Source organism: Genypterus blacodes, unplaced genomic scaffold (genome assembly GCF_046128005.1).
Source record: "Genypterus blacodes isolate CSIRO-AG114 ecotype Tasmania unplaced genomic scaffold, CSIRO-AGI_Gbla_v1 ptg000334l_1, whole genome shotgun sequence".
NCBI classification, from domain to species: domain Eukaryota; kingdom Metazoa; phylum Chordata; class Actinopteri; order Ophidiiformes; family Ophidiidae; genus Genypterus; species Genypterus blacodes.
The window spans coordinates 26,285-49,589 of record NW_027467119.1 but is presented as its reverse complement, the minus strand read 5'-3'; the positions used below and the strand labels follow the sequence as shown (position 1 = coordinate 49,589).

General features: G+C 47.5%; 2 protein-coding genes across 2 annotated transcripts; both read left to right on the top strand.

Moving 5' to 3' along the window:
• Positions 1-615: 615 nt before the first annotated feature.
• lpin1b (lipin 1b) lies at positions 616-12,328 on the top strand. Its single transcript, XM_076137749.1, has 20 exons — positions 616-812; positions 3,139-3,342; positions 3,433-3,528; positions 5,402-5,691; positions 6,284-6,394; positions 6,588-6,705; positions 6,827-7,244; positions 7,326-7,419; positions 7,505-7,689; positions 7,781-7,874; positions 7,985-8,054; positions 8,918-9,010; positions 9,121-9,182; positions 9,303-9,441; positions 9,564-9,712; positions 9,833-9,919; positions 10,011-10,163; positions 10,352-10,466; positions 10,575-10,678; positions 10,763-12,328. Exons 2-20 carry the CDS (start codon positions 3,151-3,153, stop codon positions 10,935-10,937), a joined length of 2,745 nt encoding a protein of 914 aa, XP_075993864.1. The 5' UTR covers positions 616-812; positions 3,139-3,150; the 3' UTR covers positions 10,938-12,328.
• A 1,262-nt stretch (positions 12,329-13,590) lies between these two features.
• gnpat2 (glyceronephosphate O-acyltransferase 2) lies at positions 13,591-18,686 on the top strand. Its single transcript, XM_076137750.1, has 16 exons — positions 13,591-13,785; positions 14,467-14,667; positions 14,750-14,926; positions 15,072-15,201; positions 15,313-15,440; positions 15,574-15,649; positions 15,738-15,889; positions 16,097-16,227; positions 16,431-16,672; positions 16,942-17,199; positions 17,282-17,361; positions 17,494-17,634; positions 17,927-18,026; positions 18,111-18,204; positions 18,278-18,339; positions 18,437-18,686. Exons 1-16 carry the CDS (start codon positions 13,777-13,779, stop codon positions 18,487-18,489), a joined length of 2,034 nt encoding a protein of 677 aa, XP_075993865.1. The 5' UTR covers positions 13,591-13,776; the 3' UTR covers positions 18,490-18,686.
• The last annotated feature ends 4,619 nt before the right edge of the window (positions 18,687-23,305 follow it).

Here is a 23,305-nt window from a genome sequence, read left to right as displayed (position 1 = left end):
TGTCCTATCTAGAAGGAAGTTGCATCCAGTTACAGAACATTCTCAGGCTTTTTGCGGTGTTCTTCTGGTGACGTCGCTTCCTTCCTACAGGCACTGCAGTTTCACTCTGTCTCGCCCAGGGTCTCAGACGTCGCGCGTGCACCTATGCATGGCTGTGATTGGTCAGAAAGATCACCTCACGCGCCGCACTACTGCTTCGGCGATTTCAAAGCGTCGCTGACGCTGACGCTGACGACGCCCCCCCCCCCCCCCCCCCCCCCTCCCACACACACACACACACACACACACACGCACACACACTGTAGCCTCTTCAAGTCACTTATCCGACTTTCGACTAAACAAATGAATACATAAATAAAGTGGCTTTTAAATGCTTCTTTTTATATTTAAGGACTCACAGAATGGCGACGTTAAAACACGTAAAATAAAATACGCTGGAAGTCCCGTTACTTAATAGCACTTTTGACAAATTGCAACAATGAGAGCAACAAACGTTGCCACAGTGGCAGCTGACGCGGTGCGTTTGGCAACTCAACAGCTCGACTCTGATTGGTCAGCCGGTTTTCCGCTGAGGGTGATGTCACGCACATTCACATGACAGGGCATTACGAGAGAGAGAGAGAGAGAGAGAGAGAGAGGTTGCTTTAAACGCTCTGTTTTGCTTGGTTTTGGATGACAGATATCCCACACACACACAGACACAGACACAGACACACTCACTCAGCGGGATGTGTTTTCTATGATGTCCGTGTTATTCAGCGACGCGCTGGTCCTCGTTTGTTAAAGCCCGTCTGCATATTCTGCTTTAAAAGGTAAGAAGAATCTTTTATCGGTGTGTGTATGTGTGTGTGGGGATGGACTGGTGGTCATCTCTAATCGATCGCTTTCATTAAGGTTTCATTCATTTAGATCTATTGGGGTTGTCCCGTTTCTCCTTGCTCCATATGTGTGTGTCTGTGACGGTTGTTGGTGTAATGCAGATGTGTTGTTATGCATGTGTCAGATAAACATCCAGTGTGTTTGCTCTCTCAGGTCCGCACTCTGGATGAGCGACATGTTTAAATGTCTCTCATAACTCATTTAACCTGAGGGGGAAGCTTAGGTTGGGTTATTTTGTAAAGTATTTGTCCTTTAATCCAGTTTGTTTGTGTAGTTTAAGTGACTCTTACCTGGAAAGCACTCTTCCTGGAGGTGCACACAGTAAGTTGTCTATCCGGATTTCAGCATCCAGGAGAATTCCACATCAGCAGCTTGAGAATGCATGAAGACAACAGATCAGATAAACATGAAGGCTCAGTCAGTTACAGTTAAGATGGAATAGGAACCAGACTCTGTTCCTCTTTTGGCTCTCTGATTTGCAAGGAAATCTATTTTGCCGCTCTGCAGTTCTTTGCACTCAACAGATCTGCAACTCAATGCTGAGAAATGTGAAACCGTTACTGTGAGGTGTTTGGAGTCTGGATCTCTTAAGATTCAGACACTCGGGGCAAACAAGCAACCCGTTCAAACAACAGGGATTCAGCGTGTCTGTGCTAAAATTAGGGTGCCAGTTCTCCAGTGAGGGGCCTCCTCTAATGAGGCAACACCAGCCTGGAGAGAGAGAGAGAGAGAGAGAGAGAGAGAGAGAGAGAGAGGGGCACAGGCTCAGAGAGGACATGTTGCCATTGTCTTCTTTGGCTCTCACATCCATTCTGGGGCTCGCCGCCAACTGATTCAAGGTCAGATCTCTCGTTACGTGTCTGCAAACTCAGAGGAGTTATGGACGTGATGAAAGCTAAATAACGTAATCAGCAGCTGAGCAGAGAAGGCGGCAAATTGTTTGTGAATGGAGCAACTGTGAGCCTGTTACATGAAAGGGTTTGATGTTATGTCATGATGAAGGTGTATCAGCCTGGTAATGAGCTGAACCCTACCTCTGCACGTGTTTACCTCACTTTATAATGGAAGAAGTGGTTGCCACGGTTTGTGGCGGCGCAGCTTCTGCCCTCTTTTATCTCAAGAGAGACAAAGAGGATCGATACCAGAGTGAAGTATTTATGAAGTGAATACCTGAAGTGTCAGCCGCAGAGAGAGAAGGATCGTTGTCTCTCCTGGTTTACGTCTGCAGCTTCACCTTGTTAGACCTTGGTTAGTAAACTTTGGTGCAGGAAAAACAGGATGCAGGCAGTCTGAGGCGTCTGTGTACACGTGACAACATCACCTACAACTGTGTGTGTGTGTGTGGGGGGGGGGTCCATTATGCCTTATGAACTACAGGCTTTCCTCTGGTGTTGCTGTATTGTTATCTCGGTGTAGTTTACAGTCTGAGTGACTCTGGAGCTCAAGCTGAACAATCATCACTTCAATTATAACTTTAGTAGTCTGCAGGACATTCATGTTGTAACTCTGCTAGTTTGATGGCATCGCTGTTGTTCATTCACGCTTTAACTTCAGAGACTGACGCTGTTGTAAGCAGGACTGGTTTGTGGCTGTTGGTTAGGGTCATTATGTGTTTTTCTAATTCTAGTGTTTAAAGGAAAGTTACCTTGTCTTACCCCAAGAAGTGACGCTTCTACAAGAGCCTTCTGTCCCTCACTCAGAGTGTACAGTATCTATGGTCTATGCAGCATTATGAAGTGCTTATTGTATTTGTCAGCATTCCCGATGTCCTAGAATCCTTCTCATATGTCTCAAACACATGGAGTGTAAGGTTTCATCACACCTCGGTTTGATCCAAGCATCGCTGAGGACCGACCGGTGTACCCAAGCCTTTCCTTTCATCTCTGGTGTCTGAATGGAAAACAGATAGGGTTTCTAAAGGGAGGACAGGGTGGGAAGGTGAACGCCTTCGTGAAGGACACAGGGACAGACTGCGTCGGGGCGGTGTGACCTCTGACCTATGAGAAAGCCCAGGAAATGACCTGAGTTTACAATATAGGAATAGCTTCACACCCTTCACCGGTGTCACATGGCATCAGGAAGTGGATTGACAGACTGAAGAATTACATGCCAGTTCATAAACACCTCTACCGCTGAAGGTCAAACTGAAGTGTGAGGCACTGTTGGGGTCTAATGTGTCACTTCATGTGTGAGTTAGTAGACTTCCCTTTGTTTTTCTCTCGTTAACCCCGCCCCCTTTTCTGTTCCCCTCCCCTCCAGACCCGTCAGACCATGAACTACGTGGGCCAGTTGGCAGGCCAGGTGTTTGTCCAGGTCAAAGAGCTGTACCGAGGCCTGAACCCGGCCACCCTCTCCGGCTGCATCGACGTTATCGTGGTGCGGCGGCCCGATGGCTCCCTGCACTGCTCGCCCTTCCACGTGCGCTTCGGCAAGATGGGCGTCCTTCGCTCCAAAGAGAAAGTGGTAAAGGAGCACGAACCAGGCGGAGGTGGAGGTAGAAGCATTGGTTGGAGTTCCTGATCACAGATTCTCATCTCCTGTCTTGTTGTTCAGGTGGACATGGAGATCAACGGGGAGCCAGTGGACCTCCACATGAAGCTGGGCGACAACGGAGAGGCTTTCTTTGTACAGGAAACCGAAAATGATCAAGTACGGAATAAATGACTCATCTGCATTTCACAGAGTTTGAAGTGAGCTTTGGCTTCTGTCTGATACGGCATTGAGTCACATTGAGTCAGAGAGCTTTGTGGCCCCGGGTTGGTTCAAATAAAAACACAACCCCTTCTCCTCCTCCTCCTCCTCCTCCTCCCAGACGTGGCAGACACACCCTAGTGTCCCATAAAAAAGCAATTCCCTAGGCTCACCTCTCTCCTGGAGTCATGCTATAGCTTTGAAACAGGGTCAGGGCAGAGCTGCAGAGTTGGCAAGGAGACCTGGAATGTTTCTCTTTGGGGTTTTGGCTGCTATTCATGGGCGAGCGTGAGCCCTGAATGGAGCTTTTATGAAGCCCGGCTGTCTGACCCATATTCAACCCCTGTCCCTATGATACCTTAAACCTGGAGCGGTAAAGAAACCTGCAGGTTAATGTTTGACAGCTCAAAAAAGAGAAGTCAGAAATCCCCTCCTCTCAAATCTAACATTCAAACTGGAATACACCCTAAAGAGTCAGTTTTAGCATGGTTTTGACCGCCACATTGGAAAAGTCCAATCCTGTGTGCGGTCATGCTGAGAGGTGAAGGTTCACAGGCTGAAGTGAGCGGCTAAGAGACGTAAACAAGTGGTGGAACTACTGGGCCCTGCAGACTACCAGGAACAAGGGAAGTGGGTGATTTATTCCCCCAGAGTGGTGTCATATTCCCAGGCATGAAGGAGAAGGAGAGGGAAGAGGGGAGGAGGGAGGAGGGAGGAGGGAGGAGATCCAACTTGGCACGAGGATTAAAAACGTGAGGGAGCATTGTTAGACCACAAAGCACATGGATATACCCCAGTCTCTCTCTCTCCCCCCCCCCCCCCTCCTCTCTCTCTCTCTCTCTCTCTCTCTCTCTCTCTCTCTCTCTCTCTCCCCCCCCCCCCCTCTCTCTCTCTCTCACTTCCTCATTAGCCTTAATAATCAGATGAGTCATTCATGGAAAATGCTGATTGAATGTTTTGCTGAGGAAAGCTAAAGTCATACTAACACACACACACACACACACACAGGTACAGATCTACGCCTCCCCCAGCGCTCCGACTTGACCTCCCTCCTGGAAAGCCTTTTCCTTTCGTGGAAACGGGACTGTGTATGCGTGTAACGACCTCTTTTCACAGAATTCAGGCACAGATTCTGGCCCGGCTCTGTGTGGCTGGCTGGGCTCGCCTCTCTGCAGGCTGAGGTCCTGCTGCCAACTGGGAGGCTGTAACTCTCTACATCTGACCAAAGCAAAACATAAATGCTGCAGACACACACACACACACGTACACACACGCGCTAAAATGCAGTTTCAGCTTGTTTGTTGCCGTCTGACTCACTGCCAGATAAGGTATTTGGTCTGTGATGTCAGTGTGTTCAGACTGTGTTCAGACTGCAGAGGCACTGTTCAGGCTGGAATCAATCATTTAGTGGGGATTCTTCTTTGATTTCATAAGTAAGATAAAGCTAAACAGCGGTTCTTAATGTTTCTAAAAGAATAATTACACTTAAACGTACAGAAGAAGAGACTTTTGGGGGGAAACTTTTTTTACAACCTGGATGTTTGAAACACAGGAGGTGAGCACAGCTGGTGAGCCAGGTGTGTGCAGATGTGTGCAGAGCCAGATGAGATACTTTGGCGGTGTCTGCACACACAGGTGCCTCTCACTTCTTGAGCATGTAACAACAAACAAGCTACACACAGTGAACTTTGTGTGTTTACTCTAAATACTCTGTAACCTTTCCTTTAACCTCTCATATTTCAGATTGACTGAACTTCTATAAGCTGATAATCTTACACTAAGCGTCCTTTAAAGCTGTGGTTAGTTGACTTCCTTTTTCTTGTCTAAACAGGAAGTGGTTCCAGCCTATTTGGCGACTTCGCCCATCTTGTCCTGCGGAGCAAATCTGATGAGCTCCTCGCTGATGGGGAAGAGTTCTGGGCCGGCTGTGCAGACGCTGGGCCCGGCCGGGAGCGTGGGAGAGGGCGGCAGCGTGCCAGTGAAGAAGAGGAGGAAGAGGAGGAGGAAGTCTCGACCTGACAGCGTGAGGAAAGAGGAGAGCGGGGAACACTCTGAGGATGAAGACATGTTCACCATGGACATCAGCTCAGACGAAGGGGCGATGGAGATGGAGACCAACAGGTGAGGAAGAGGAAGAGAGAGAGGAACCTGTGGGAAGGAAGGAAGAGAGTCACATGTAGGAGAGACTTCCAGATGTTCTCTCATAGACACACAGACACACACACACACACACACACTACAGAGCAACCATATGGTAAATCTCTTTTGCCTTGCTGGATGTGGAATATTGAAAAAAGCTTCACACAGGAAAAGCAGAAACATCTTCACAGCACGTGTGTGTGTGTGTGTGTGTATGGAATGAGTGTGTGTTTGCACTGTGTACGTATGGCTGCCATACTGTAAGGTGGCCTCGGCGTTGATCCAAACCAGCTGAGTATGTGTGTGTGTATGAATGAACACAGCAGAGGTTGTAAATAAGCCATGACAGATGCATGTGTGTGTGTGTGTGTGTGTGTGTGTGTGTGTGTGTGTGTGTGTGTGTATGTGTGTAGATACGTTACATCTATATTTAAATGCAGCCGTTAGCTCATCTCTATAGCTCACATCACTATACAGAGACAACACGTGTCACAGATCCGTCATACATGATATCAAGTTAGACACTTTGACCTGAACTAAAGTCTGTTTCTGTTTCTGTGTGTTTGTGCTTCAGGTCGTCTCGGGACGTCTTAAGAGAGGAGGAGTCAAAGGCCACCAGCAGCAGCTCCTTCAAACAGACGGGCATCTACGCTCGTTCAGATGGAGACTGGAGCCCCATCCAGAGGTACACACACACACACACACACACACACACACACACACACACACAAACACGCTCACACGCTCACACTCACAGCCTCCCCTCTCACACGCCTAAACACTTTCACACAGGAAGCTCTCTCTCTCTGTTTGTTCCTCACCCTCTCCTCTCCTCTCCTCTCCTCTCCTCTCCTCTCCTCTCCTCTCCTCTTCTTCAGCCCCGGTCACTCTCGACCCTCCACACCCAAGAGTGACTCTGAACTGATGAGCAGTGCGTCAGACGCTCAGAATCCAGCCATGCTCTGGGCCTGGGGAGAGCTGCCACAGGCCGCCAAGGTAACACACACACACACACACACACACACACACCAAAAACACAGTAAATTCCTTTGCAGCTTTAGTGCTCAGTTCCAGTCTGCAGTGTGTCATGTTTCCCTCTTCCTCCCTTCTTCCCCAGCCCTCCTTCCTCCAGGTGAAACCCGACCCCCCGCTGCGTTGTCCCGTCTCCATCCCCGTCTCTGACAGCACACACTTCCGCGTGATTCCACCCGAGACGCCTATGGAACGACGCCAGTCCTCCTCTGAAATTAAATCCCTCAGGCTGCTCATGGCGAAGGGGGCGGCGGCGACGGCCAGCGACGAGATGGACGCCGACGCCATCCGGGAAGAGTTGCAGTCGATGAGGATGGAGTCGGACCCGGCGAGCGCAGAGGCACGAGGTGGCGCTGAAGTCACAGCACAGGAGGAGGAGAAGGAGGAGGAGGAGGAGGAGGAGGGGGAGGAGGAGGAGGCGGCTCGTATGACATCAGACATGGAGGAGAGTAACGCAACACCTCGCCAACCAGCCAAGACCGACTCGCCATCCAAGAAGAGAGGTAACGTCAACAACAAGGGTCGATTGATAAATTCTGAACTCTGCAAAGACAGACTCTACAGAGTGTTTGTTCTTTTCGCAGACAAGAGGAGTCGACATCTGGGCTCTGACGGGATCTACCTGGATGACATCACAGAGCTGGAGCCTGAAGTGGCAGCGCTGTATTTCCCTAAAAGGTACACAAACAAACGCACACAACAGAGTCAGGACCTGAACGCTGTAGAGAGGGTTCAGAGTGTAAGCGCCTCCTCTCCCCTGTAGTGACGGCGGTGCGGTGGTGAGGAGCAGCTCTGATCCAGGCCTCCGCAGCACCAGCCTGTCCCCGCAGTCCCTCAGCTCCGGGGGCGACAGCGGCGTGGACAGCAACTGTGACCCCATGTCCGACCTCCCCTCCATGGCCATCTCTCTGTGCGGAGGACTCACAGACAACCGGGAGATCACTAAAGGTAGAAACACTCACACCGACGCACAACATCTCCTGCACTGTGTCGTGCACTAACCACGTGTGTGTCTGTGTGTGTGTGTGTGTCCTTATAGAGCAGTTCCATGCTAAGATCATCTCCTTCCAGCAGTTTGCAGAGACCCCCTCCATCATCGACGACCCCAACCTGGTTGTAAAAATCGACTCCAAGTAAGACAGCAATAATAATAAATCTATAATTGTGTGTGTGTTTGTGTGTGTGTGTGTGGTTTTGCTGATGTCATTGTGTTGATATAAATACATTTTGTTTTCTCCCTCAGTTACTATAATTGGAGCACTGCGGCTCCCCTCATGCTGGCCATGCAAGCCTTCCAGAAACCTCTGCCAAAGGTAAGAAAGTGATACAGCAGGCACCAGTAATGGATACACACTCAGAGATGAGCGCTGCTGCCCCCCTTTGATTCAAACCGGTACTGCGCCCTTGCTTTCCTTCAAACACGGGGCCGTTGCCTGGTTTCACACACATTTTTCTAAGAGCCTGTTTGTCGTCCAGGCCCCAAGAAGCTGCTGATCGAGCACCAAGCCACCGGTGGTTGGAAAGAATTCCCCTCACGATAACTCGCCGCTATTTTTAAAGCCACAGGAGAGAAAAACAAACATGAGGCTCAGACTGAAGGAGGAGATAAACACAAGTTTTCGCAAGTTTGTCCTCGAGCCAAATTCAATAGGACGGACAGAAAGAGTGGAAGTCTGCGCTCTGTTTAATCTCCCGTTATCGATCAGCTGACAGGATTCACCACCAGGACTTTTCTCAGCTCTCGGTTCTCCCTGAGCGCTGGGGTTTAACTTTGTCTTCCCATCTGTTCTCTCCCGTCCTGTTTCATCACTTCCTCTCCCTCCGCTCCATCTTTGCATCCGTCCATCCATCAGTCCATTCCTCCTTTCATTCGTCAGTTATCTATATTCAGCCTTGCCGTTCTCCTTCTGTTGTTGTCTGTCAGATGCACTGGGCTGCAGCTCTGTACGTCACAATCACCCGTCTGTCTTCCTTCATTGTGTCAAATTCTTCCTCCTTCTCTCTCCTCCTCACCATCATCGTTCCCTTGCTTCTCGTTCACATTGTTCTGTGGTGAAGTTTGTTGATTTCCTGCTCTGGTTTGGCTTCCGTTCTTAAAGTGTGTTTTTTTTCTTCTGTGTTGTGTTGTGGTTGTGTGTGCGTGTGTGTGTGTGTGTGTGTGTGTGTGCCACTCAAGACCGCAGTGGAGAACATCATGAAGGAGAAGATGCCCAGGAAAGGAGGGAGGTGGTGGTTCTCCTGGAGAGGCAGAAACAGCAGCACCAAATCGGTACAAACATAAACGATGCAGACGCTTCACAGCCTGGATCAGTGAAGCCAAAATGAAAACATGGCATGGATTATTAGTTATCTTACCATTTCTCCTTGTTCTCCTGGCAGGTTTCAGTTTCTGAGCTCGGGGCCTGTGGCTCTGCAGAACCTGATGGTGAAATGACAAACAGGTAAAGAACCACAAAGCTTCTCAGGATCAGTGTTCAGAGTTTTGGAAGATTGTGATTTGTTTCCCTAGCTTCTGTTCCCCTCTGTTCCCCTCTGACCCACTGTGGGTTTCCTGTTTGCAGACATAAAGAGGAATACTCCTCCAGTGATGAAGACCACATTGGGACCCTGCAGAGCTCCACCGCTGCAGGGACAGAATCTGGACTCACAATAGGGGGCGTGTCCTATAAGAAGACGCTCCGCCTCACATCAGAGCAGCTGGTGAGGAACACTTTGGTTTGAATGATTACATATGTTCAAATGAAGAGATTACATTATGAACACAATCGTCTATTTCCATATCTCTCTCCCCCACACATACACACACACACACACACACACAGCTGTCTCTCCAGTTGCAGGACGGACCCAATGACGTCATGTTCAGTGTGACCACTCAGTATCAGGGAACCTGCCGTTGCCAGGGAACCATCTACCTGTGGAACTGGGATGATAAGATAATCATCTCAGACATAGATGGAACCATCACCAGGTGTGTGTGTGTGTGTGTGTGTGTGTGTGTGTTTCAGCTCACACTCTAAATGATCAGGCATGCATGGATTTTGCATTATTCTTATTACTCTTATCATCTTTGACCTTTGTGGGCCCTCAGGTCAGACACTCTGGGTCACATCCTGCCCACTCTGGGGAAAGACTGGACCCACCAGGGCATCGCTCACCTCTACCACAAAGTCAGCCAGTAAGGATGACTTCAACCTCACAATGATCAATAACACACAGGCAGCGATCAGTAGATATCTAATCTGTCTCCTCTCCTTTCTGCCTTAAAGAAACGGCTACAAGTTCCTGTACTGTTCAGCTCGAGCCATCGGCATGGCGGACATGACCAGAGGCTACCTGCACTGGGTCAACGAGAGAGGCACCATGTTACCTATAGGCCCGGTGCTGCTCAGCCCCAGCAGCCTCTTCTCAGCACTGCACAGGTACATCACACACACACACGCACACACACACACACACACTTCAAGCCATAATACAAAATGCAGCTAAACTAGTAAATACTTCTGAATGTAACAATATGTTGCTCATTGTGTGTTCATGTTCGTGTGTGTGTGTGTGTGTGTGTGTGTGTGTGTGTGTGTGTGTGTGTGTGTGTGTATGTGTGTACTAGGGAGGTGATTGAGAAGAAGCCGGAGAAGTTCAAGGTGGAGTGTTTGACCGATATCAAGAACCTGTTCTACCCCAACACACAGCCCTTCTACGCAGCCTTTGGCAACAGACGGACGGTACACACACACGTCTACACACACATCTCATACTGTGTCATATAGGATGTTTTATAATTGTATATGACTTGATTTGTCTTGACTTCCCTTCTCTGTGTGTGTCTGCAGGATGTGTTTTCATATAAAGAAGTGGGAGTCCCACTGAACAGGATCTTTACTGTGAACCCTAAAGGAGAGCTGGTGCAGGAACACGCCAAGACCAACATCTCATCGTGAGTCCTCCTCTCCTCTCCTCTCCCCTTCTCTCCCCTCCCCTCCCCTCCATCTCTCACTCGTCTCTCTCTCTCTCTCCTCAGCTACGTGCGTCTGGGTGAGGTGGTTGACCACGTGTTCCCCCTGAAGGCCCGAGCAGCCACCTCAGACTTCCCCTGCTCTGACACCTACAGCCACTTCACATATTGGAGGGAGCAGCTCCCCCTGGTGGACCACCGGGCCACTACACCTCCACAGATCCCCAGCCAGGCCAGCTGACTAGCAGCCACCTGCTGAGTGAAAGATGACTCGCTGTGATGTGTTTGGGAGGCAGTAACCATCACATGTATGTGGAGGTTACGTCATAGATGTGTGTGGATGTGAATAGTCTTATAAACACACAGGAAGAATCTAAGCGCACTTTAATCAAAGCAGGGCTGTTGTGGCCGTCTGAGGCAGTGTATGTATATGATATATAGATTATATTAATTTATTCAGGCAGCTTAGCACATTCAGAATCAGAGTGTGTGTGTTTATTAGCAGAGGATATTCAGGATGTACAGAAACTATACTGTGCTTACAGCAGAATACAGCATGTTACTTACACCCGTGCCAAATATTTACCTTAGAGTTTATTTTCCTACACTTCAGACTGTTATACTCTTTAGATCGTCTAATCAACATGACAATGCAAAGATCCATATGCAGGTCGATCCACAGAGCAGCAGGTGTGTGTTTAATGAAAGAAACCAATCATGTCAGTATTATTTAACGTGTGTCGTGTTGTTACCTTGAGTCTGATCGTCTGACCCTGACAGACGCTGCATTACTAAGACTGATTGTAGATGAATATAAAGAGAAGCGGGACAGAGAGCGAGCACAGCCACCTGAAACATGGAGGCGTCACTCTTTCCTCACAGGACAACGAGACGGGACGTTCAGTCACACACAGCTCGTCTGTTCAGAGTGTTTGTGTCACAGCTTCAGTCTGTCTGTTCCAACATGAAGGCACGGATGTTTATCATTTAAAGGTTATAGTATATATGTGTGTGTGTGATTCGCTCTTATTCTACTAGAATATTCATATTTTTATACTTGCATTGAAGTGTATTTTATTTATTGGATGAATCCTCTGACACACACACACACACACACACACCGACTGCATCTTACCCGTATGTGTGCTGATGTCATAACTGAATCTTTTTACTGTCATTCCCTGTGTGATATCACTAAAGCAGACATTGAGCTGCTGTGTGTGCGTGTGTGAACCCCTCCAGACTCTCAGCAGGCCCAGGTATTAAAGGGAAAGGCTTCTCTGAATCGTTTCTGAGGTAGAAACGTTTTTAAAGATGGCTGTGTCAAGCTCTTCAAAGCGGGGAAGCATTTGTGTGTTTGTTCAGGAGCTGCCGTCATGGTGACCTGCTTATTGTTTCCTATTGAAAACAGCCAGCTGAGCCTGGGGTATGATCACAGTAGGCGTGTGTGTGTGTGTAAGCCTGAAGTGTGTGTAACATGTATGTATATAATGCAAAGATCTTATTCTTTCCATGAAAGAACTCAAACAGACTGAAAGCTTTTTCTTTGTTGCCTCAGCTGTGGACATCATGAGCACTGTCACTGTTCAACCGCTGTGATAAAACTCAATACAACAACATTTACACAGCAAACAGTGTGTGTGTGTGTTGATTTTCTTCTTCTGCATTTCCAAGTGGGATCAGGTTCCACTTAGACACAAGCCTCCCTAACCTCACATCCCATTCCTCTCTGTGGTGACACCAACACAGTGCTGCTCTAACTCTCTGACCAAACCAAACATATACCTGTCCGCCTCATCAATCATCTCATCAACCGCAGAAAGACAAGAACGTTGCATACTTGTAACTATCAGGCACCGAATATGCTGGAGACATGAAGCTCCTATATGGAAAACACAGTTCTGACCACCAGACTGTTCATGTCATCCAGTTTGAGTGTTTTGGAGGAAACCAGATGCTCCACGGAGAACATGCACAGACACACACACACACACACACACACACACCTGGAATCAGACCCAGGACCTTCTTGCTGTGAGGTAGGAGTGTGTGTGTGTTGTGCTTGTGCTTGCCACTGAGCCACAGTCAAGCCAACATAAGAAGCTTGATAAAACAGAGGGTAATGATAACAAACTGTATAATGATAGGTTACCACTTGTGTTTGTGTTTGACTTCCTCACTAAGCAGATGAACTGGTGTGCGCTGCTTTCAGAGGTGAACCACAGATCTGTAATGCATGCACGTTTACATCCCTGCAAACTGGAGAATGAGCCGCAAACCAACCAAATACTGCAGAAAGAGAAAAGTTAAGTCAGACAGAAAAGCAGCAGGAAGACAAAGGAGAACTTGGGCAGCAAGAAGGAAGTTGGAGGAGCTGATATGACAATTTGTTGTTGTTTTGTTTGTATCTTGACAGTGGGAGTCAGATAGGATCTATTCATACCAGAGTACCAGAGTGTGGAACTAAATCAGGTTATTTATAGTTCTTATCTGCAGTGGACTTTCAGTTCTTCCTGTATCTGATCAGCTGGGTCAGGAGGCCGAGCAGGCTGGACCCCTGTGGGACGTTTCACACTTGAGCCTGAGCAGAAGAACCCGCAAACACACACACAGACACAAAACAGCACATTATTCACAGAAAACCATAACCTGTTACGTCATTTATAAGCTGTTGATGAGGAGGTGAAGAGTCCTGGTGTTGTGCATTACAGCCTCACTGGCAAACCGAAATGGAACGCGGCCATCTCCAGGTATTAATTACACCTGTAATGTCTCCCTGCAGTCTGCTGGAGTGTTAAGTGTTAACCAGCCTGTTGCTTATGTAAACACTTTAGCTTAACGCTTTGTCTTATCACTACACGTTCTTTTATCAGTGGTGTGATCTGTGAGCGCCAGGAGCTGCGTGTCGTTGGCGGCTCCGTGCGTAACCGTGCGGGCGGGAGGAGTCTCCACACCGGGCGCCACCATTGGCCGGAGCTCCCCGGGGACTCTGCACCGACACAGCGGCCAACTTTGCCAGACAGAGCCCGAGTGGAAACGAGGACATCCACCTGCTGACGGTGTTTCCATCACGGTCAAGCATGCACACGGTAAGACGCGCCTGCTTCCACGTCTCGTTCCTCTGCTTTGTTTGCGTCCCTGTCAGCTCGACCCGTTACTTTCTCTTCACTGCCATGTTTCAAAAACTTCGCTTTGTAATGTTTATTGATATAGAAGCTGATATCCGAGGCCTAGTCGAGTATAAATGAGTGTTTTTCTGTTGTTAGAGGAGCGGAGCCGCGTTAAAACACTGAAACTGTGGCCTGAAACGAGACAGAAGCAAAGTGTTTAGCTTAATTACTACGTGTTACCAAGTACGAGCGTTAAATATACTCAAGCAGAAAAGTAAGAGAACTCCCAATGAAGAAGAAGTGTAAAATTATTCATTATTAACAAATAATTCTTAACCCATTGCATAGAGAGAGAGAGTAGAAATCATCTTAAGTCATTAATAAAACAATAAAAATCCCGTAATTGATTGATTTATTGATAAGGTCCCTTCCAAAGCTCAAGGTCGCTCTGCAGCCAAAACAGGAAACACAACAGAAACACAAGCTGACAAACAAACAGAGGCACAGAAACACATGGGGACAGATGAGGACAGGTTAGGATCCGGAGTGGAAAAGTGAGGAAAGCTGTTTTAGTTTTGAATTCCCTGTCAGGTAGAGAGAGAATGTTAGGAATGGGAATCCTTCAGTAAATTCCTCCTTTATCCCGCCTCTCTCCTCCAGTACAGGGAGTCAGACGGCGCTGGCCAGGAGGATGATGAGGACTTTGTGGACATATTGAAGGAGAGGAGATGCAGCAGCGACCTGGGCCACGCCTTCAGGACCTTCCGGCCCCTCCCCTACAGAGGAGCCCCGCCCTGCTCCTCTGCTGACCTCAACCAGGCCGTGCTGGACTCCCAGTATCTAAGCTACGTGGCCAAGGAGGTTAGAGTGTGTGTTCAACCAGACTTTCACACTGTGCAGGAGCGACGTTCACATCATCTCATCTCCCTGCGCTCTTCATCAGGTCGCTATGGAGACGGGGTCCTCGGTGGAGGAGGTGAGGGGGGAGGTGAGGGGGATATTGAAGGAAATGTCTCAAAACCTGCAGCTGAGCTTCATCAGGCTGATGGGCTTCACCTTCAGCAAGGTGTGCAAAAGACTCTTCACCAGCCTCTTCGTCAACGTGGAGGGACTCAACAGGGTCAGCATAGCACAACGCACACACAAACACACACACACACACACACACACACACACACACCTACAGCTCCCCATGTTTCAGACTTCTCCCCCCAGAATGCCTTTGGCTCCTGCTCACCCACCTGTCACTGTTCTGTCCACTGCAGCTGCAGCAGGCTGCTCAGGAGTGTCCCGTCATTCTGCTGCCCAATCACAGGAGCTACATCGACTTCCTGGCTATATCCTACATCATGTTCACCTATGACATCCCAGTGCCGGTCATTGCTGCAGGAGTTCGCAAGTATCTATTTCAAACAAGAGGTCGCTCACAGCTATAGAGCAGCCTTGCTAATGAGACGCCGCTGTCCCGTCTTAAAGTTGTTGTTTATTATTCGTCTCTTGGTTCAGCTCTCTCAGGGATGAAGGTGCTCGGAGAGATATTCCGTCGCTCTGGAGCTTTCTATATCCGACGTGCCATCGGCTCTGACACACTCTACTGGGCTGTGCTGTCAGAATATGTCAGAACCATCGTCAGGGTAAGAGGAACTGTTTTACACGTGGCTTCACCTCCTCCAGGTGTTTCAGCCTGATGACGATTCTGTGCCTGATTGATTGATTGCATGTACAAGTGTGAATCCAGCTGTGATCGGCTCAATGTGTGTTGTGCAGAGAGGATTTGCGCCTCTGGAGTTCTTTGTGGAGGGTTTACGGAGTCGCACCCTGAAGTCTCTCACGCCCAAGTTAGGTACCCAAGTTCTGTGTACCCAAGGAATCTGTGACCATAGGACCGTCTGCCTGTAAACCCGGTCTACAGTCTCTGCATGTGTCCACAGGTATGATGCACATGGTGCTGGAGCCCTTCTTTAAAGGTGAAGTGTATGACATCACACTGGTGCCCATCAGCATCAGCTACGACCGCGTGCTGGAGGAATCTCTGCTGGCTCATGAGTTACTGGGCGTACCCAAACCTAAGGAGTCCACCTGGGTCTGTCAGCTCATACAACCAACCACAACCACAACCACAACCACAACCACAACCACAACCTCAACCAAGCCAAAACAACTTCAAGCCTCATGATTGTTTCTATCTGCTTGCTCAACGATATCATTCATGCTCTTGGATATGTTAAGGAGATTATTCTAGATTAGTTCCTGCTCATGGTTCATTCAGACCTCTGGTCCTTCTCCGCAGGGCCTGATGAAGGCCAGCACAGTGCTACAGGAGGATTATGGGAGCATGCATGTGAACTTTGGTCGCCCCCTGTCAGTCAGACAGCTGACTGAAGGCAAGATCAACCGCTGCCACTACAACCTCACACCCAGGTAGAGAGATCATTCCATCCTCTAAAAGTATTAGATTATATAAGAAATATGGTATAAGATGTGTTATTATTAGTAAGGTTTAACAAAGAGATAAGGTAAGAATACAGAATATAACTTCAGTACATTTCTGTTTCCCACCTCTCTCTCTCTCTCTCTCTCTCTCTCTCTCTCTCTCTCTCTCCCTCTCCCTCCCTCTACCACAGGGGTCTCCCTCAGAAGCCCAGTGAGGAGGCCCAGGACTGTGTGAGTTGGCTGGCTCATGTGGCGGTCCGTGCCCAGGAGGAAGGCTCCATCCTCAGCCCCTTCTCCCTCATGGCCTGCCTGATGCTCCAGGCTCCCACCACCACCATCATAGAGGAGGGCCTGGCATGGGAGCAACTCACCCAGAACACCCTCTGGCTCAGGAAGCTGGCTCTGGACCTGGGGGCTCGGCTGAATTGGCCCAGTGGGTTCCTTCTTCCTTTCTCTGCATCAAGCTTGAGCTCATGACTGGGATGTAGAATAGAATACTGAAGTGGAGAGAACTTTCTACAGAAGGTCTTTGTGGCAGTAGTGGGACTTGCTCATGACTTGAATAAGCAGTTGGTAGCATTTGCATATTGCGTAACACAAGAGGAGTAATGTGATCTGATGGGCCTCAACTAATTCCATGCACATCCAAAGTTACACACAAACGTATACGGACTGATGAAGCTTACACTCCTTACACTTTAGGTGACGTACCTGAGTCAGACGTGCTGTCCTCCAGCCTGGCTCTTCATCGGGCATTAGTTTGCCGTACAGATGGGCGAGTCTGTCTGGTTCGGGAGGAAGAGCCTGCGAGGAAACAGCCAATCAGCCCAGAGAAGGAGGCGGTCAGGACGGCGGCGGCGGTGCTGATGTTGGCTTCCTACAGGAATCCAGCCATACACGTCTTCATTCGTCCAGCCATGCTTGCAGTGGCGATGGACACGACGAAGAGCACACAGAGAGGCGAGTGTGACAAAATGCACTGCTTGATCCACATGCATACACACACATCTTACCTCATAGTGATACACTGTTCTACTCACAGATGAGCTGTTCGCCTTCTTCAGCTTCCTACAGGAAGTCTTCTCTAGTGAGTTCGTCTTCATCCCTGGCAGGGCGTCTCAGGTAAGAGTTCTTCTTCCTTTAAGCATTCACATTGTGTTTTTAAACTGTTAATGGGACGCAGGGTCTTAACTTGCAATCCAACACCATACTCTGTTCTTACTGACGTCACGTTGCCGTCTGTCCATCACTCAGGACTTTGATGAGGCGTGCTCTCTGCTAGGGAAATCTGGAGCGATCCAGGTGGATGAGCAGGACGTGACAGTGACGGAGGCGGGCCTGCAGACCACTTGCTTCCTGCGAGCGCTTCTACAACCATTCATAGAATCTTATCAGGTCCTTTTATCCACTTTAGACCATAACACACTCAGCTGACATTCAGATGATGGGAAGTAAAAATACATTCATGTCCATTTCTGTACATGACAGTATAGAGATGGACACTAGGGGGCACTGGACACCACTCTGTGTTTCAGTATCACGACATGTACAGTAGACTAGCAAATCATTCCTTTACATTTGACACTTTCTAACTTTCTAACCACAATAACAATGCAAGATTTCCCCCTAAACATTTACTAAATAATAAATGCATAACTTTGCTGTCTTGTTGTGTGTTTGTAACCAGGTGGTGTTCAGGTACCTTTGTGAGGAGGACGTTCAAGCGTTCACTGAGAAACAGTTCTTACCTGCTGTACGCAAACTGGTGACCAAGCTCATCCTCTCAGGTAAAACAGGAAGTGAGACAAATGACCTGCTGAAAGCTTTGCCTCCTGTTCATCTCACTCTGGTCATATGTGTGTTTGCTGCAGGTGAGCTTCACTCCTATGAAGCCCTTTCATCCGACACACTGAAAAACGTTGTGTCAGCACTACGAAGGCTGGAGGCTGTGACCAAGTTGATGGCGTAAGTCACCGGATGAGCGACCAGTAGATCTGTTTGGCTTCTGTTTGTTTACTCCTTTGCTTTCTCATGACAGAGCTGAGCAGGATGGATATCGAGTGAGTCAATCAGCTGTGAGGAGAATCAGAGACATACTGGGTAAGCTGGTGTAACCTCACATACGACCAGTGTTCCTAAATAACCGATAATCAGCTCTGTGCCTGATTTTCTCTCTTCCTCTCCTTCCTCTTCCTAGCTGGGACAGTTGCTCCCCAGATGCTCCTGACGACACCTGACGCAAGACTTTAGTCGCCACAGCTTGGCCCGGTTCACACCAAACCATCTTTGAAATCTCCCAAAATTCCGTGCAAAATTGCAACTGTGGCAGTAAGGTGATGTCACGCATTAACATCCCCAGGCAGAATGGTTGTAAACGTTATTTTCTGTCGCTGTCGAGTTTGGAACAACCTGAGTCTAAATACAATATAAACTTAATGTTGTTCATGTTTGCTGACTTTTCTTTGCAAAGTATTTTTTATTAAAAGCAGCATCAGAGGACAATTTTAACATAGAGAAAATAAGCATAATAGAGCAGTATTAAGTAACAGATAAACAATAAAAATGAAATAATACAAAAAAGAACCATAACAATGAGTTCCTCTCCGTTCCGTCTCTGCTCGCCAGCAGCTTGGATTTCGCGCAGGATGACGTGCAGCAGATAAAAGCCTCCTTGCAGCAGATAAAAGCTTCCTTGCAGCAGATAAAAGCCTCCTTGCAGCAGATAAAAGCTTCCTTGCAGCAGGTGGCACAAAGCAGTAGCCACACTGAGAGCTGCACTTATCAGGTAGAACACAACTTGACAAACAGAACACTGGGTTTCCATGAAGTGCAGCCAGCCGTCCGCGATGAGTATGACTCGGTCGTCAAGGTTGTCAGGATGAAACGTCTGGATTCCGTTGGCTATGCATCTTCCAACCTCGAAGAAGTGGCTTGCTGCCCGGAGCGCTGAGAGCAGAGCCGAGTACAGACGACAAACAGCTTTGTCGAGGGCATGGAAAAGATGCCGCAGTTCAGCCATAGCCTTTTCTGTAGATAAAGAGGGTAAAATGAGGTCAGCTGAGGGATGATTCAAGGTTCCATTCTGACATCTGATAGAATGTGCCTGCTGTGGCGACCCCTGAACGGAGCAGCCGAAAGGAAAAGAAGAAGTAAATATTCAACACGTTTTAATAAGGTCCTATTGAAGATGACTTCAAATTGTCATGTAGTGTAAGTAACCAAGTAACTTTTTAAAGTTCATCTTGTAGAATGATTTTGTATTCATAAACTCAGGCCCTGATTTCCTGACGCCACGCACCATTTAATATGCAAATTAATCAATGCGTTATCAGGAAAACGAAACTTCACCGTTCATGCTTAAGTGACCCTGAAAAGGTGTGTGTGTCATTCAAATATTATTCAAATATGTAAGTGTATAAATGCATTCTGATTCAATATTTAGATCTTATTCTTTATATTTTTGAGAAATTACAGCTTATATTTCATGTTTCACTCTACTAATATCTCCTATGTGTCCTCACCGTAAATGTAACAGAGAAGAGCAAACACGATGGCGGCTGCCACCAACTGCCAGATGTACAGGGAGCTGCCATTGGAGCTGCCGTCTGCCTGTACTGGACTCGGGAACGAAGAGGTTGAAAACTTTGGCATCCCTAAGATCTGCTCTTCCTTTCAGTAGTTGAATGCAGAAGTTCCTAGCAGCAGTCTGGACAGGTGTGTGAGCGCTTCAGGTGTCAGTAGGCGCATCGAAACTTCTTCACCGATAACATTACAGTGACAGCTGCACCCAGACAAATACAATTACTTTGTATTTTACAACTGTCTATTACTATTGATCCGTATTTATCGTGTGTATCTATTCCATTATGTTCCATTACCTGATTAAGACAATTAGACATTATGCTGCCTTTGTTGAGCTAAACCGGGTTAAGCAAAACACAAACAGGAACTTTAGTGTCAGTGAACGCACCGTGCGTCTTTAAACGCGTCGCTGTCATGGCGACGTTGACGGAAACGTCCACACACGAGACGAGAGGGAGTGAAGCAGCGGAGTGCAGGTAAACAGGTTTGGCGGAATTCGAATTCTAAATGTTTACGCCTTTGACGCATTGTTGTCACGCCCGTATGTTTCAGGAAGCCATGGCTGACACGAGGGACGCTACATCAGAGAATACAGAGCGTCTGTCCCAGCTGAGTGTGAAGGCTAGGAGCACCGGAGGAGGGAACAGGGACGGAGGCTCCAGCTCAGGGCCGCTGCAGGGCCACCAGCAGCACCTTCTCTCTTGGACCTCCGTCAGACAACCACAGGTACTGCACATACATGAGCACACACACATTTAGAGACACAGGTCAACTATTGTTATAAAGGGAAAGAAAGAAGCTGGAAACCAAGAGGTGACACAGATTGTCCATCCTCTGCTGGACACAGGGAAGGATTTTGTGAAGGTGCGTTGTTAGACGTTAGATGTGTACATTAAATGTATACTGCCACCTGCTGGACTGGAGAGGCCATGGAAAATGAGTGTTTTGATTTTTAAAACAAGAAAAGTTAAAGATTAATCACTTTAATGTACCATTAAAGACAGACAACAAACAACAAACAAAACGCAACATATTCTTTCCCACAGATAGATTTTTTAATGTTGTTCCTTTACGGCTTACTGTTGTCAAATAATGTCATGTACCTGGTATCAAACATTTGGACAGTTTGTTTCTTAAGCAGCCTACATGGTTGTCTTGAAAAGCATAAGAAATAAAAAAGTATGGGGTTTTGCCAAAACTTAAAAAAGTGTTTCTACACTTGGGATGGAGCTGCTCTTTGTTCCATCTCTCCTTGCCATCATGGGAGAGTTGAGCTTGGGTTTTGCACATGATGACGTGCAGCAGGTAAAAGCCTCCTTGCAGCAGGTGGTACAGAGCAGTAGCCACACTGAGAGCTGCACCTATCAGGTAGAACACTACTTGACAAACAGAACACAGGCTTTCCAGGAAGTGCAGGAACACTCTCATGAGGATGAGTAAGACTTGGGTGATAAATCTGCCAGCATCAAATGGATCAATGCGTTATCAGCAAAACGATTTTAACATAGAACAAAAAAAGATAGAACTAATAAGTAACAATGATACAATAAACATGAAGGAAAACAAAAAAGAACCACAAACTACTGTTGTGTTGCAAACCAATCAGTTATCAAAATAATGACATGTGCCTGGTATCAAGTATTTGGACTGCTCTCTGTTCCATCTCTCCTTGCCATCATAGGAGAACTTGGGTTTTGCGCATGAGGAGATGCAGCAGATAAGAATTCTTGCAGCGTGCGGCACAAAGAAGTAGCCACACAGACAGCTGCATTTATCAGGTAGAACACTACTTGACAAACAGAACACAGGCTTTCCAGGAAGTGCAGGAAGCCTCTCATGAAGATGCGTAAGACTTGGGTGATAAAGCTGTAAGGATGGAACGGCTGCCCGCCGGCTAAGCATCTCATATCCTTGAAGATGTGGCTTGCTGCCCCGGGCACTGAGAGCAGAGCCAACCACAGGTGACAAACAGCCGAGCACAAGTGACAAACAGCCGAGCCCAGGTGACGAAAAGGTTTGTCGATGTCATGGAAAAGCCGCCACAGTTCAGCCTTAGCGTTTTCTGTAGATAAAGAGGGTAATGAGGTCAGCTGAGGGATGATTCAAGGTTCCATTCTGACATCTGATAGAATGTGTCCAGTTAATTAACACTATGCTGGAGCAGAACAGCAGCCATTAAGTTTGATCCAATTTATTGTGTTAGTAAATATTCAACACGTTTTAATACAATCTTATTTAAGATGACTTCTGAATTGTCATGTAGTATAAGTAACCAAGGAACTTTTTAAAGGTCATCTGGTAGAATGATTTTGTATTCATAGACTCAGGCCCTGATTTCCTAACGCGACGCTCTCTTTAATGTGCCAATGGATCAATGCGTTATCAGGAAAACGAAACTGAAACTCAAACATGAACTCAAACCGTTCATCTTTTATCGACCCTGAAAAGTTTATACTATTCAAATATTATTCGAATGTTAAAGTGTATAAAAGCATAAGATTCAATATTAAGATGTTATTCTTTATATTTTTAAGAAATCAAAGCTTATATTCCATGCTTCACTTTACTAATATCTCCTATGTGTCCTCACCGTAAATTAGAAGCATTAACACGATGATCAGTGCCACCAACAGCAAGATGCACAGGGAGTCGTCTGCCATTCCTGGACCCGGGAACGAAGAGGATGAAAGCTGTGGAATCCTAAAGATCTGCTCTTCCTTTCAGTAGATGAATGCAGAAGTTCCTAGCAGCAGCGCTCTGGACAGGCGTGTGAGCGCTTCAGGTGTCAGTAGGCGCATCGAAACTTCAACAACATCACAGTGACAGCTGCGTCCCGACAAATACAATTACTTTGTATTTAATAACTATAGAACTATTGATCCATATTTATCGTGTGTATCCATTCCATTATGTTCCATTACCTGATTAAGACAATTAGACATTATGCTGCCTTTGTTGAGCTAAACCGGGTTAAGCAAAACACAAGCAGAGACTTTATCAACACTGGTGAGTGTCAGTGAACGCACCGTGCGTCTTTAAACGCGTCGCTGTCATGGCGACGTTGACGGAAAAGGTTCACACTCGAGACGAGAGGGAGTGAAGCAGCGGAGTGCAGGTAAACAGGTTTCACTCTTTATACAAACTTTGGCGGAGTTCGAATTCTTAATGTTTACGCCTTTGCTGCGCAGTTTACTGAAGTGGTTGAGCGTCACTCCTAGGTGCTGTCTCCGGATGATTGATAAGTTCTGAGCCTGACGATAACTTAACGACTACAATTACTAATACTTCACTGCCCACTCAATGAGAGAAGTCACAGATAGAATCACGTTCCACATCACACATTTACTCTCGTCTGCAGTCACGCCCGTATGTTTCAGGAAGCCATGGCTGATACGAGGGACGCTACGTCAGAGAATACAGAGCGTCTGTCCCAGCTGAGTGTGAAGGCTAGGAGCACCGGAGGAGGGAACAGGGACGGAGGCTC